At 34.4% G+C, this 15,435-nt stretch overlaps 1 protein-coding gene across 4 annotated transcripts in view; it reads right to left on the bottom strand.

Annotated features, from left to right (window-relative positions):
* UBR1 (ubiquitin protein ligase E3 component n-recognin 1) overlaps positions 1 to 15,435 on the bottom strand; it is a 60,747-nt gene that overhangs the window by 28,041 nt on the left and 17,271 nt on the right. For 2 of the 4 annotated variants that reach the window (XM_050335342.1, XM_050335344.1), the window contains exons 5-22: positions 13,330 to 13,460; positions 12,867 to 13,008; positions 11,248 to 11,310; positions 10,778 to 10,901; positions 8,708 to 8,815; positions 8,171 to 8,259; positions 7,317 to 7,415; positions 6,478 to 6,635; positions 5,760 to 5,859; positions 5,325 to 5,453; positions 4,926 to 5,106; positions 3,962 to 4,023; positions 3,639 to 3,749; positions 2,685 to 2,750; positions 2,386 to 2,487; positions 1,856 to 1,919; positions 1,328 to 1,452; positions 99 to 151 (exon numbers count right to left, since the gene is read on the bottom strand). In XM_050335342.1, coding sequence (XP_050191299.1) covers positions 99 to 151; positions 1,328 to 1,452; positions 1,856 to 1,919; positions 2,386 to 2,487; positions 2,685 to 2,750; positions 3,639 to 3,749; positions 3,962 to 4,023; positions 4,926 to 5,106; positions 5,325 to 5,453; positions 5,760 to 5,859; positions 6,478 to 6,635; positions 7,317 to 7,415; positions 8,171 to 8,259; positions 8,708 to 8,815; positions 10,778 to 10,901; positions 11,248 to 11,310; positions 12,867 to 13,008; positions 13,330 to 13,460 — 1,907 coding nt within the window. The remainder of the gene's footprint in view (positions 1 to 98; positions 152 to 1,327; positions 1,453 to 1,855; positions 1,920 to 2,385; positions 2,488 to 2,684; positions 2,751 to 3,638; positions 3,750 to 3,961; positions 4,024 to 4,925; positions 5,107 to 5,324; positions 5,454 to 5,759; positions 5,860 to 6,477; positions 6,636 to 7,316; positions 7,416 to 8,170; positions 8,260 to 8,707; positions 8,816 to 10,777; positions 10,902 to 11,247; positions 11,311 to 12,866; positions 13,009 to 13,329; positions 13,461 to 15,435) is intronic. The other 2 variants (XM_050335343.1, XM_050335345.1) reach the window with 1 other exon arrangement.

The following is a 15,435-nucleotide window of genomic DNA, read 5'->3' as shown; positions in this document are numbered from 1 at the left end:
AAAATGTTAGCTGAACAGAGACTGCACAGTTCAGCTTGTTTAACCCACATAAACCACTTCACATCCCAGCTACTTATGAAACAACATTAAGAACTTACTTAAACGTAGCCACTTTATCAATTACATTCTCCAAGCCAGTTTCATTGTTCTCCTGGTAAAAAATTTGGTTTGGAATAAATATATGAGTATCTTCAGTATTATGCTATGTGTAATAAAAACAGGTAGATTTAGATAATTCCCTAATTCATTAATTAATATATTTTGCCCACTGTTAATCAGAAAGCAGATATTCATAATTGACAAGTTCCAAGGAAGTACCAAAAATGGTTAATATTTTCAGTTAATCATGTAAAACTTTATTAATAACTGAGCTGATCTCTAGAAACAGGGCAGTTACCCAACCTCAATGGAGGGGAAAATGGAGGTTCAGTTATTTTAAAACTGTGAATGGGGATATTATGATAATATTACAGACTATTTAATTTACAATAAACTGTAGCTTTTTGCATTAATTGCCAGCCCTCAAAACTCGCACAAACTATAAAATCTAATCCACATCTCTACGCTTTGCTTGAATTTTCAACAATTGGAATAGAATGACCGGGAAATCTGTGTTTTCAAATAGACCTGCACAACACCTGACTTTGAATTGATCTCCACAGGTTTAAATGATCAAAATTATAGGATCAAATTTACTGATGGCACACAGGGCCGAATGGAACTCAGCTGCATGGTCCTATAGGGCCAACACAGAAAGTTTTAGAACTTTTCTTTTTGAATCTAGAAGAACTAGGAGGACAAGAGGGCATGGTCTTAAGCAGTGCCATGGGAGATTTAGGTTGAATATTAGGAAAAGTTTTTTTACAGAGAGAGTGATCAGACGTTGGAATGGGCTGCCCAGGGAGGTGATGGATTCACCGTCCCTGGAGGTTTTCAACATGAGACTGGATATGGCATTTAGTGCCACGGTCTAGTAATCACAGCGGTGTTGGATCAAGGGTTGGACTTGATGATCTCAGAGGTCTTTTCCAGCCTGTTTGATTCTATGATTCTATGAACTGTAGCTAAATATTCTAAAAAATTCCCCCTCTTAATCAAAAAACATAATTCCTACATAAACCTTTCCATACCTATTCATAATTGAAACTATGACATTTACCTTTACATCAGTAATGTGTGTAAGCCCCTTTGTCATGTGATTTTGTAATTCTGAAACTAACATTTAAGCTTTTAATCAGAAATAAAATCTGTATTAAGATAAGAAAGCTAAAGAAGACAAACCAAGAAAAATTAAAGGAAGGAAAAAAGTAAATAAATCAGGACTCACATTTTCAGGCAGAGACTTAGTAATTGCACTGTGGGCCATTGGTTCAATACATAACAGATGGATGATTTCTCTCATTATAACATCTTCTTTTGTCACATTGCTGATTCCAGGAACATATCTTTCCCCTGTCAGAGTGAATCCAAAGGAAAATGGCAAATATGACAGGTATAAAGCAAATCTGAATTTTCTGAAGTGATAGTGCTATTGCTGGAATGTTGCAGTATCGGCATTTGTCAGAAACCTGTCCCAACTGTGTGAGAGTAAAAAAGTCCAGCTTCCTAACAAAATGGGCCAAGATGGACTTTCTCTTCATATTCTACTTTAATGTCAATTATGATATTATCTAACAACTTTTTTTACCATGTAACCCCTACTGCTTGCAGTTGACAAATATTTGTGTTACTGAATCACATATTTAAAATAGGCACTCTCCAGTATATTCTCCATACCATCTATGTTAAAGAAAGTCATCAAGCCGATTTTGTTAAATTAATAATCCATTACTAAGACAAGAGAAATGAAACTTACCCACAACATAGATGAGAATCTGTAGCATCTCTTCTATTAAAATGTTATATTGTTTGATTAAATCCTACAAGAGATAGAGAAATCAGTTTAAAAAAACCCACAAAACTGCAGGAAAATCCATCAAATGACACAGATCTACTACTTCAGTGAAGCACCATACTGTAAGAAGAAACTTTCAACAAGCTGCTAGAAGTGTCTGCACTTGTAGAGGAGATTTCACTCAGCAACTGAAGTGCAAGATTCAGAGGCAGGAAAAGAAACAACAGCTAAAAAAGTATCCCAAATGAAGGGTTATATCAAAGTTCAAGCCTCAAGAAGTAGCAAAACAACGCAAGAAACTTCCAGCCAAAATAAAAGCATGTAACATAGCCTAAGAGACATGGAAATTTTATGGTGAAGTTATTTACATGGATTTTGGTGATGCTCTATGAAATAAGGGTCAAAGGGAACAAAATTTGTGTGCTAATTTTGAGTAAGCTTCTACAAACCCAAAGCTGACAAACTACCCATCAGGAAACCTTGCTACTTACCTGATCTTTGGTGGGTTTGATCTTTTTGAAAGCATCAGCAAGCTCGTATCTCTGCAGCATCAACAGGAGGAACTGGTTCGGATCCATAAGAGATGCACCTATCTATCAAAAAAACCAAACTAATAAGAACATCAGTTACTATTACAGTTATTCAGCCATTAAAAAAGAAAACAACTTTGCCTTTCACCAAGAGATCATGCAAATTTAATATAAATTTAATATAAATTTTTAACATTACTTTTTTTTAAATTACAGGAAAGTTTTATAAGACAAGAAAGCAATGATTCAAAACATTATACCTGGAGCATGATGATGTCTTTATCATACATTTCTTCTCTGCATTTAACATCTTGGTAATAGAATACCTGAGGAACAGGAAAGGAAAATTTAAGCAGAGATATAAAGCAATGCACTATCAAATATGTACCAGTTAATCTCTGAGGTTTTTTAAACTGTACCACATCATTACTGAGAAAAGGAATATTTCTTTCAAAATAAATGTTTACTTTGATGGAAGTGCTAAATGTTTTTTCATCTAGGCAGAGAAAATCTATGACATACTTTCCCTTCCAAGAGAACATAATTCTAATGGCTGCTACTGATTAAAGTAGAAACATCCTCCTCCTCCCCCAGTTCTCAAAGACAATTTTACAGGGTGCTACCGATATTTACTTTGATTTCACCAAAGGGTCCTGTGCAAGATCAGCAGAGAATTTCTGCCATCAGAGGAATAAAAAAAACTGAAGTCAAGCTAAGCAGGCAAATGCAAGGGTAGACTCCTCCTTTTACGTTTAGTCTTGGAATAAAAGTCCCAAGTATTAGAAAATGTATGTCCAGCTATATGGCTCTCAAAACTGTGATAGTAAAATAGTTTAATTCTTGCAGATAATAATTTCCGTACACCAAGAGAAACTTCTAACAATAGTACTAACAGTACTTATGCAGTGATTATGAGATCTGAAAGTAGCTTACAAGTAGACACCTGTAACATTACTACTGTTTCAAAGAGTAAGACACAGTCATAACAGAGACGGAAATACTTATCTAATACAAGGTCCAGGGAGGCAAGCCATCACTGAAGCTGGAAATAAAACCAAGTAATCTAAATTCCCACCTAGAAACCTTTCTATTTAGTGTAGGAGTGACACCTGTGATCCCTCTCTGCACTGGATGAAACCACCCCTGGGAGCATAACTGAGAAACTCTTGCATCGCCTTAGGACCAACTTGCCACTGAATACGGTAAGGGAGTACCTGGCTTATCAGGGAGAGTCCATTCCTTCTCCACATCTCTGCAGCAACCTGAGCCACCAAGACAAGACACCGCAAAGGATATTCTACTAGAAGCTCCACTTGAAATTCTTCCTAGAATTTAAAAAAGAAGGAAAAAAAAATCAAGCAAGAATAAGTCTGTTGATGATTTCAGAAAGGTAAGTTCTAGTGAACAAAGACATATTGACAGCGGCAAAATAACTTGTGTGTGAGCCTTGAAGGTTACAGGATATAATTTTAGGCTTTTTCTTCCCAGAATATAAATCACAAGAAGCATTTGAAGTAGAAAAAAAAAAAAATCTTACAGGAGAAACAAACTCATGCAATCTTGAGATGGCTCCAGTCTTGCTTAATCGTACATGAAGACCTACAAAAACCAATAGGAAGAAAAATTAGAAAATAAGTCAATATCAGTGAAGGTTCTCCTCCAACCCTTTCTAGAAGTTGGCTAAATCATCTACAACTCAGAGAATTACAGAAAAGAAGTCAGTTTATTTAGGAGACTTCCTACTTTCCTTTTTTTTTAAGATAGAAGATCTACTACATTATCACAGCAGTTCTCACCAGTCCTCATTGAGTGAATTAATTAACACCATTTAAACTGAGGTGCTAAACAGTATTAGCAAAATTACTATTTCACATTTAAATCAGATGTCAGTAGTAAATGAATTTCAAGACTACAAGGCTTAACAGATGGTATCTTGATATCAAATGATGTGATAAAGAATCTACAGCTTAATAGCATATGATTTCATTTGTTTTCTACAGAAAGCAGGCATCACCCACTGCTGTGATCCCTTGTATTCTGACTGGAAATCTGTCCTGGCATGGTGCAAACGTATTTCTTTTAGGAAGAGCATTTTAACAGTCCTAAGATATACATGGCTGGCAAATAAATTTGAGATACAGTAATAATAGTGAACATTCATTTAGACAAAGCAGGTAGCAATAGAAACAGAAAACCACATAAATTCAAATAGTCCAGAGAAAATTGATGATCTCATTAAAAAGGGAAAATTTTCCTTCTTGTCTGACTTTCTTCTCTCTCTCTCGTTTGAAAAAAAAAACATCTTTGGGCCTCCATGGTAAATGTTTTATTGAGAAAAAACATATGGAACATATGGAGAACACATTTGCCTAATCACGAGAATGTCAGAAAGTCAGAGAGTAACTCATCTGTGAAACACTAAATCCAAATGCCTTCTGGAGTAAAGAAATACAGATGGATGATAAACACAATTTAAACAGCAATCAAAATACAGCACCTACCAGCAAGAGTTCTAGACAGTGGCAAATGTATGCTGACAGGATCTGCAGACACTCTGTAAGGTCTGCTCTCCAGGGTATGGCCACATAAGTGAAACACTGTCTTTTCCCGAGAGCGGCCGTTTGTGCTGCACCTCATCACAGCTTTATGGCATTCTCTGTAGGCCCTCAGCAACAGCTCTTCCTAGAATTTAAAGTAAATGCATAAGTTATATTTAAAAATCATGCAGTCCATCCTTTCTCTCTTTGCCACACTGTAGATTAATTCTCTCAGGCTCATTTTTTTGTGGAGAACTATATTGAACAATAGTCAGCTTTTTAAAAAGGTTGCTATTTAAAAAGCCCTGAGGAATATTCACAGAAGGCACGCTTGTAAGAATCCCACAAAACTGATACACTTACATCACAGGCACACCACTCCTGGAACATCAAAAGAATGTTCTTGAGCTGCATCTGTATAGCAATAGCTGCTTCCCAGTCAGGGTCCACCTCAATGTGCTGACCGATCTGTCTTTTTATCTCTTCCATTCCCTGAAATGAAGATTCCACAAAATACTCAAGCTAAATCAGTGACCACAGGCCTAAAACAACACAAAATCCCACAGCCAAATTGTAAAATCCAGGTTGTTTGGATACATGTAGCTAAAACTGGTGAGTATTATTTCTATAAAGTAAACATGACTTTTGCACCCACCCAAGACAGGGATTGAAGAATTTGACACCGTAATTGCATGTTTCTATCCACAACATTGTTATGGACAAAAAGAAGAGCAAACAGAAGAGCTGTAATACCTTTATAACAGAATATGAGAGGGAAATTATTTAAATGCATTGTACCTGCATGCAAGTTAGAATCCTTAGGAAAGAAACAAATCCTTCCAAAAAACGCTCCCTCAGGCGGTCTGTCCATAATGTAGGCTTGCTGACTAAGACATACCTGTCCCCAAAGAAAACATTATCATCCTTTGCCCAGACCTCTCTTCTGCTTATGCTTGTATTTCAAGTGTTTTTTGGTTTAATACAATCAACTGCATTGTCACATCACATCACCCTCCCCATCTCAAAACTACTCAGAAAACTCTCACCAAATACTAGAGTTGCTAGTAGTTTGGTGTGACTCTGTAATTTCAAATTAACAGATCTTTTAAATTCCAAAGTATTTGGGGTGGTTTGCTTTTACATTACTCAATTTATTAGACTAATTTGGTACCTGTATGAGTAGAAAATCCTAAGCAGATAAGGATTATATAGCTTTCTCAGAATGATAATGAATAGGAGCCAAATTCCCCATACTGTCTTAGATATATTTTGTTTATTAATGTAAATGTTATATGCAATTGTATCAGTGAAAATCAAAATATGTCCTTATAGAATAAAATGTTGGTATTTTAAATTTCCACTGAAAAAAAACCCATTAAAATTTCACATGTGTTTTTGAGGGGTTTAATCTTGGGTTTGTTTTTAAAGCAGTTTTATCATCAGTTCCTGAATTGAAACACCTCATCCTACTACCAATATTCTGAGAATTGCTCTAGCTTCTCAGCTTTACACTTACCTGAGGTCATATATTACTGCATATACCCGATTCAGTTTGTCCTGACTGTAGCCTTGGAAGTTGAACTTGTCATTTTTGTCTAGGTACTCTGGAAGCACTTCTAGGAGTGTCTCTGTAATGGTGGTGATTACATTTTGCTCTTCAATAAGATGTCGAGCCTGCAAGAAGAAAGTGAAAATTTTTTCTTCCTACTATTTTGTTGAAGAGAATTAGAAACATATTTTTTTCCTTTGAATTCAGTTCTTCTGATTAGAAATTATTTTAAGCATTTGCAAAGAGTCCAAGATAAAAAACTCAGTATTTATTATGTAGGAACACAGCTGCTATCAACTTTGTAGGCTTGTTCAACTATGACAGTATCTATATAATGGATATGTTAGTTTTTTCTTGAAAGATCATGTAGGAAAGGACTTTTACATTAGTACTTCGGGCAAGAAACACATAACCTTTAAAACTCACAGTATATTTACACACACACAGTGGATTTAACATATTTCACCCCCACAAAAAGACATTTAACCATTTTTTACCCCCTTGCCCTGTTTTTAAGGTTACTTAAGAAGGTAAATGTGAACAGTAAATAGATACAGAGGATTAATGCAGACTATGATGTGCCTAAAACTTATACTTATTTGCATTCCCTCTACGTTCTGTAACGAATTTTCACATCAACTCAAGCTCCTGCTTTCATATCAGCCCGTAACAAATCTCAAAATCATTCATATTCAACCTCAGCAATGCATAAAGACTCTCTGCCAATCACAACAGTCTGCAAAGGTGGTACTGCTAGCAATTCTCAGACTTGTTTTGCATTTCTTGCAGAGACAGGCTGAACATACCAGAGTGGGTACAGTGAACATCTGAACTGAGAGCGCTGTCACAGAGAGAACTCTGTCATGATCATCACTGATGTATTCCTTTTGCAATGCCTTGTAATACTAGAAAAAGACAATATTGGGGACATTAAACAAATGTTAATAAAAAGGCTTACCTTTTTATTTACAAGACTTACATCTCAATGTCCTTCTTCCTACCTAATAGAAGCAGTTCAGACTACAAAAACAGCACAGTGTCCTCAGTGCACCAAAGCAATTCAGTATAGGCCCCACTGCCTTAATACTGAAGATAAGCACAAATTTAACTGATTTGCCTGACTGGAACCAAAATTCTTTTTCTCCTACAATCAATATTCCCCAAGAAAAGATATTAAATATCTAGGGAAAAAAAAAATCCATATAGACATTAGCTTATTATAAAACAGATCTTCCTCCTGCAGTGAGCTGCGTGGATAGTTACTCAACAGCTGTCTATAAAAGACATTTACAATGAGTAATGCAAGTCTTTGCTTTGTTTCAGTCCAGAGAAAACCATAATGTGTCAATCATCTTTATCAGAATTAAAAGGTCTCACCATAAAACAAGCAACACTTTGTCTTATGTTTTGCATATTTATAAACTATTTTATCTAATTTTCAAAATGAAAGGCCAATTTCAGTTGCAGTTCACCTGCCAATACACAGAATACTAATGGCATTTAAATAAGTATATATACACACATGATTCTAAGGAACAAACCAGTGACATGGGAATTAATTAATTGCACTCTACAAAGGCTGAGGTAGTTATTAAAGCTCTGCTTGTTGAAAATTCATTATTTATATTGAAACAATTTTCAGTTTGGGGGGAAATTTTACCTTCACAAATTCCACAGCAAAAAGTTTTTTGTATTCCATTTCCATGAAAAAACTACTGAAGATAAGCTCATGGAGAACCTTCCTTGCCCCTGCAAAAAGCCAATACAGTGCACGTCATTTAGTCATAGTAAGATGCAGCTTTTTGTGGAAAAAAGGAACCAATTACTAAACTATAATCAAAAATCATTAAAAGCCTTCAAATGGTTACGAAGTATATGAGGAAAGTTATTATTTTTTCCTGGGTTTGACATTTATTGGTATGCATTTAAAACACTAGGTAAGCACTAAGTTACTCAAAGGCTACATCTTGTGTAAAGATTTTTCAAAATACATAAAGCAGGAAAAATTGAGGGGGCAAATATATACCCCAAATATCAATTAGCTCAGCTGTAAAAATAAAGGCTGTATAAAAACCATAATATAAAAACTATGAAGAAATGTAATTCTACCTGCTTAGCACTTACTTGTATCCATTTGTTACACACACGTGAAAAATTAATTTGCCCCTTCAGTTTATAGCAACAAGGATATACAAACCTTTATGAAGTTTTGCATCCCACAGCATCAACTTGCTTATAAAGCACGGCTTTTCAGATCCAGCTTCTTCTTTGAGACATATTTGACAAAAGATCTGGCGAAAGTCACCTATAGGGAGAAAACTATTCATTTGTACAAGAATGCTTTGATAACTAAATTATATGGCCCAAGAAAATGAAAACTACAGAATTCTGTTCTTTAAAAGATGAAAAAGAGAAGGCACTTCAGTATGAATTATTTTTAACAATGGTTTTTCCTCAATGAATACACTGCCACATACCCTTTCCTTTACTAATTTCTTCCCATTATTTTTATCTGATTAATTCAATAAATCCTGTGATACACAGGAATATTTTAAAATTAAAATCATTTAGACAGCTTTGCAAAGCAGATCCAGCACAGAAATACACAGCTTAGGCAAGTGCTGGTCCCTGCCTTGGGCCTTGAAAGTCAGTCTTTTGTAGAAATTCAGAAATTATTTTACGTTTTCTTGCATGTTATCAGTAAATACAGTACTTGTTGAAGCATTTTTGGAGATAAACATTCGCAGTCACCCGTGGGTTATTAACAATCAGAAAGGAAGCCTTATAATACTAATTTGAAAAGGAAAAGTGTCATGAATCAAGTTCCTGACAACCTGGAAATAAACATTATAAAATGTTTCTTGATCCATATTCTACCACATTCATATCCTATCCCATTTTCCAGTAAAAACAGGAAAAGAACAGAAACTAACACACCACAAAAAAGTTCCAGCTGAGTATAGAACCTCAGGCTCTTAAAGCCTCTATGCATATAATCCAAAACAGGACAGAAATGCTTGACTTCAGTCTTTGTACTGGAGGACTCTCTTAAAACATACTAAAGTGTCTGTTGACCTACAACAATTTCCTAACCTAAAATGCTACACTCAACATGGGACACTCTTTATTAGTCTTAGTTTAACTCATAAGTTAAAAAGGTAATGCTTAAAACCCTGAAGTTCTGGGGATTTGCTGGAGCACTGACACCAACTTGCCTATAATCACACTGAGGCAACAGCTGTCAGTTGGCATTTTAGATAGTGTCATGAAATTGAAAATATAAAAAACTCTCCAGGAAGAAAACTGTGGATAAAAATCAAACTTTCACTACAAACCTTGAAACAAACTACATAGTCAAAAACTTGTACTGATTAAAAGGACTGAGGAACTCAGACCAGTAAGAAAATACCACTGGTGAAAAAAAATACAAATTTGAAAAGAACAGAAGGCTAAAATTTGTAAGCTACCATAAAGAACTACAAAAAAGTACAATTCTGATCTACGTATTTCAAGGGAAAGATCGGCAAGGGTTCAGAAAAAAAAAAGTAAGAATTTCACTCTATTATCCTTACAAAAGAGCTAAAGCCAGATTTACCCTATCACAAAGGAGGATAAGCAGTGAGTAGAGCTTAATCTATGCATATTTGTACTGTGAAGAGCAATTTTATAATGGCTTTAGTGTGGTAAAAAACACAGGTATGAAAAAGTAACAAAATTCAAAAGTACATTGATTCAGAAATCTTCTTTAAAACCATGAGCATCAAACACCAGAACAATGTGTGAAAGCTTAAAATAGACTTTCTACTACTAAATAATGTTTTCAATTAAAGCTTTACTTTGCTTATTTTACTGACACTGTCTAATAAATCACAGCTATCAAATCTGAAGCAGGAATTAATTCCTGCAGAGGATGTATGTTTTCACTGATGGAGATGTTCTGCAGCTTTCCACCAGCACTGGGGATAGCAGCTTTTAAATAACAGTGTGTGATGCTGAAACTGAGAATAATAAAACTTCCAGAGGAGCAAATATAGCAGGGAAAGATATTTATTTCAGCAAGAAGGAACAGAAAAGTACCACTATTCATAACCACATTGATGGATATTAGCACCTATGCTACTGTATTATTTATTTACTACTTAGGAGGAACACGAAAGTATTTTAATTAAGGTAATATCATATGCAGCACAGCTAAAGACACTTCTGAGAGAATTAGTCATTCAAATACTGCCATGGCATTATTGTAACAGAACTCAGTCACACTTACTTGAATAGCTCATGAGCTTGTTCAGCCAAGAACCAAGGCGCAAAGCAAACTTCTGGTGTGCCATAACATCAGCGTGCAGAACCTCCACGTGCAGTGGTCGTTGAGAAACATTTTCAGAATGCCTCTAGGAGTCAGGTAAGTATTAGTACATATAAAATCAAGATAACCTTCATTTCATCATTTATCTTCACCACCCAGCATCTCTCCCAAGCAAAAAAGGAAAACAGTTTGACATTTTATTTCTGAAGATATTGATCTATGTATAGATATCTGAAGATATCTATAAATCTATCTATTTATCTATCCATCCCAAATGTGGTGGGCTAAATTAAATTTTAGAAAAAGTTCACAGGCAAGTTATAAAACCATGGAAATACTAAGTTAAAGACTTCAAAGCAGACAAATAAGTCTTCACTATTAATACTGACGAGGTTGAATTTTTTTATGAGAAAAGTATTTTAGGAAGTTACCTTAATTTCTTCTTTTGCTTCCTGACAAGAGGCATAATGTCCTGCCTTAACAGCTCTACGACCCTGTTTAAAAAAATATTGAAAACAAAATATAAAGCAAACCCAAAATGTGACAAGTCTGACTCTTTCTATTATGATTTTCATACATAACAGAAGAACAGAGACTGTCATTACTTATGATGCTATTAGATATCTAGAAGCTACCAAAATTAACATAAGTGTCTACCGAAAAAAGCTATTTAAATTAACAACAGAACAACAAACTAAAGTCTAGATATGTTCCTATTATTAGATAAGGAAAATTCATTATACATGAAAACAGATGGGAATGATTTCTACAGATTACTTCAAATACAAACCATATCAACTTTCTTCCTAGCACATAGTACACTCATCCTGAATTGCTTTTCTGCAACCTTTCCTACTATTTCTCAGCTCTGTATTATATGAAATACCAGGGCATATTGTAAACCTGGGTTTAATAGCTCTTTCAATAAAGCCAAGAACAGATCCAGCTTAGACCTCAAATTTCTTCACATAGCAGAACTTCACAGCAGAAGAGAGGAAGTAACTCTATGTTGTGGAACTGTTAAAATTAAAATGCTGTATCCTACTACTGAACGTAGCGGGCACTTTGTAAAATGAACAGACTGATAAATTCTTGATCCAAAATTTAGACTTAAATAAAAAGGAATCTTCATAAGGGAAACCTCTGAAAGTTATTCTATAAACATTCATGTATATACATAAACCTGCAACTACAGAACAAGACTTGTAATTACGTAAGACTGACCCCACTAACTAAATACAACTAAACTTTCATTACTTGACAAAGAGAAACAAACAGAAAACAGTTTTTATAGATTAAAAAAAGATTCTGATATTAGTAAGATGTTTTATATGTAAATATACAACAAATACATATACAGCTTTAGCCAAAGTTTCTCCACATGCAAACTTTTTTTTATAGTTCTGTGAGGTAAAAAAATATGGTTACAATTAAGATAATTCAAACACTGATCATGCTTTTTTTCCCACCCCACTGGAAAAAAAGTTCTCATTACTAGCATAAGGTCTTTACATGGGATATTAATTCAAAAAATGAAGTAGTAAAACTGTCAGGTTCACCCACATTCCTTTATGGATTCTTCCTGGTTTTATTTCCTTAATTTGAACTTTTAACATTTTCAAAAGAAATCTGAGCCAGAACAAGCAGTAACTCTTGCAAAATGTAAGTTACATTTCTGATTAAATATACTTGAATATGTGTATTTCTGACTTGTATATTTTTCAGAGAAATACTACTAAAATAAAACAATCACAGCTGAGAAATAAAGAAAATTAGGAAAATATGCTAAATATGAAAGGAGCAACTTCAGATAAATCAGCTCTTCCCTTTCTCAAGAAACTGGTTTTCTGTCCTGAAAAAAAAAATATTAACATGGTTTAAAAAACCCAAAACTTTCTTGAAGCAAGTGATGACTAACAGTTATTCTGCAATGTGCCTTTCTCTCCTCAAGCTCCAGCAACCAAGAATCAAAGATTTTATAACCAAGTGACTATAGTGGCAATTCTTAATGATTCAAAGGTGACTTTCTCCCATATCCCAAGGCACTAACCTCTTTGTCTATGGCAGTAGTATGCAACTGGGCTTCACCAAGTTCGCAGCCAAGTGCCCTTTGCAGGCTATAGATGACATGATCGTAAGAATGGTGTTCATCATTGAAAAGGACACAGTAGTAGCTGTCTACTTTCTCTCTACTGGGAAAAAGGAAACATATCGTCACACAAATAAAAATAAAATTGTAAAGAGTGTTCTATCAAATGCAAGCAACAGCTTACTTGATAGCTTGAGAGGAATATCAAATACAAAAAAAAAATCTTAGAGGAAAAATCAACCACACTACTTTTCCCATGAAGCATCAAAAGGTTTTCTCTATATAACTCTAGGCCAAAAATACTACAGTGCTGTTTACAGGCATTTCAGCACTAATATGTCAGCACAAGGGTGGGAATATCCTAAGCAAAATTACAATCAAAGCTTCTAATGCCATGAAGAGAAAGCTGGGAACAGGTCACTACCTAACTGTGAGCTCCGGAGGCAGTTCCTTCTCTTCTTCCCAGATAAGCATATCTACAATGTATTTTATCACAGAGGGAAACACCCTCCTAGAGTGCTCCATAATTTCTTCATTCAACTGACATTCAGAATCCTGTAAAACATGAGATAATATGGAAAAGAATGTTAAAAAAATTTTAAAATGGCACTGATAGAATACCTTATTACTATATTTCCTTCAGGAAATTATAATTTTTATGATTTTCAAGCAAATTACCCTCACTTAATTTCTTCTCTTCAGAGTTTTTTTTCATCCTAAGGGCTCTCATGCACCCATGTTTTATCTAGGACTAAACTACAAAAGGCATCATCAAATGTCTTAAAAAACTTCACTTTTTTTTAAAAACTTACATTTAAAAAAGCTCTTTAACAGCTTTCTGTACACATAGAGATATTAAAAGTTTGCAGTCCAGACGAAAATTTTTCCCCTGCACTGCTTTCTTTTTTGTGAGGGTATTCTGTCAAACACTTAAGACAATCAAACAGAATTATCCAAGGAACACTAACTCTGTTTTCTTCAGAGATCCCATCCCATACATAGATATCATTCAAAATATCCCTGAGAACTGATGTATTTCCCATCTACTCAGACAAAGCTCATCAAATGAATTGTCTACATCACATAACATTATTAATCATTTCTATAAGCATTGAAGCAGAAGAGAAATTAAGGTTATAAGCAAAAAAAAATCATTACCAAATCTGTACCTAAGAATGAAGCGATAGACATTGAGATACAAGACACAGATTTTAGGTTCATGAGAAATGCCTACAAAACCTAAATAGGCACATTTTTGCCAGAGTCAAAGAAAAGACAAGGAACACAGATGTTTTCCAGGAATAAAGCTTTTCACACGTGACTTTAAATCCTAAAGTACTAAGGGCACTCACTTCAGCATTACACAATCTGACACATATTAAATATTAAAGAACAGAAAGAGCAATGTATTTAATACAACTAAGAACCATATTTTCAAAAATTCTTAAATCAACTACAGTCACATTTATCGATTTATGAAGCAGATGGCTTTAAAAAAAATAAAATAAAATCATGTTGAATAATGCACTAGATATGATGGAAAAGCTAAAAATGTAGTGGAAGAGAAGTAAGGATGTGTTAACATGACCAATTACTTCTAAAGCTCTGAACAACAGTTTTCTGACCTGATAAGCATCAGAAGAATAATTTGGAGTCAGACATGCAATCTAAAAATCTCTGTCAATGAAATCGTGGTCTATAAATATCACTATGGGTACATACTTAATTTTGGATAAGCTCATGGTAGATCTTGGTAATTAAGAATGTAAATGTCTGGGGTAATTATTTTTTTCCCAGACTAATAAAGTTATCATAATCTTCGTGTTTGGAGAAGAATGAAAAAAACTGTAGTGCTAACCATAACCTAATTGAACCGAGCTGTAAATATACTAATTTTTCCCAGTTTTTCTTAAGAGTTTAGCTTTTTAAGCACTAATGTATGTTAAGAAAAAACAACAGAGCTGGAGAAAACTCAGAGCTGTGCACAAGTACTCTACAGGTAAGACAGGCTGCTCTCCTTCAGTCTGTTAAAAAAAAAAAAGGGAAGAGAAAAATCAAAGGAACTCACATCAAAGGATTCATAAATTATTAAAAATGGGGTTTGCACTCACACAAGTAGTGAAAAGTTAAATGATGCAATGCCACCTCCCATGTTATCCATATTAATACAGAAGCCACAGTACAATGAAATTAAGATACATCTAATGTAAACTGAAAGGATAAAAAATAGAATTGTCTCAGAACTATGCCCAAAAACATGCAATTGTTTAAGCTTCAAGGTAAAGAATGAACAAAGTAAGTTCAGGTACCAAAGTTCTAAAATAATTAACGATCTTTTTTTAAAAAAAAAGTGCCTGGGAAGTATTGTTTCTTTATCTCAGATCTGAAACCTTAAAGTTTGCAGATTTTAAAGACATATTTAGGCAAAAAGATTTTTATATTTTTGGCATACAGAAGACATTCATTTGAAATCAGTAGAAAATGGGTAACTCCTAAAAGCTTGGAGTGGGCTTTCTAAAATTATATATTG

Source organism: Myiozetetes cayanensis, unplaced genomic scaffold (genome assembly GCF_022539395.1).
Source record: "Myiozetetes cayanensis isolate MyiCay16 unplaced genomic scaffold, myiCay2020 scf6-25, whole genome shotgun sequence".
Taxonomy (NCBI): Eukaryota; Metazoa; Chordata; class Aves; order Passeriformes; family Tyrannidae; genus Myiozetetes; species Myiozetetes cayanensis.
Note: the sequence above shows the minus strand (reverse complement) of the source record. Positions and strands in the feature narration are given on the sequence as shown.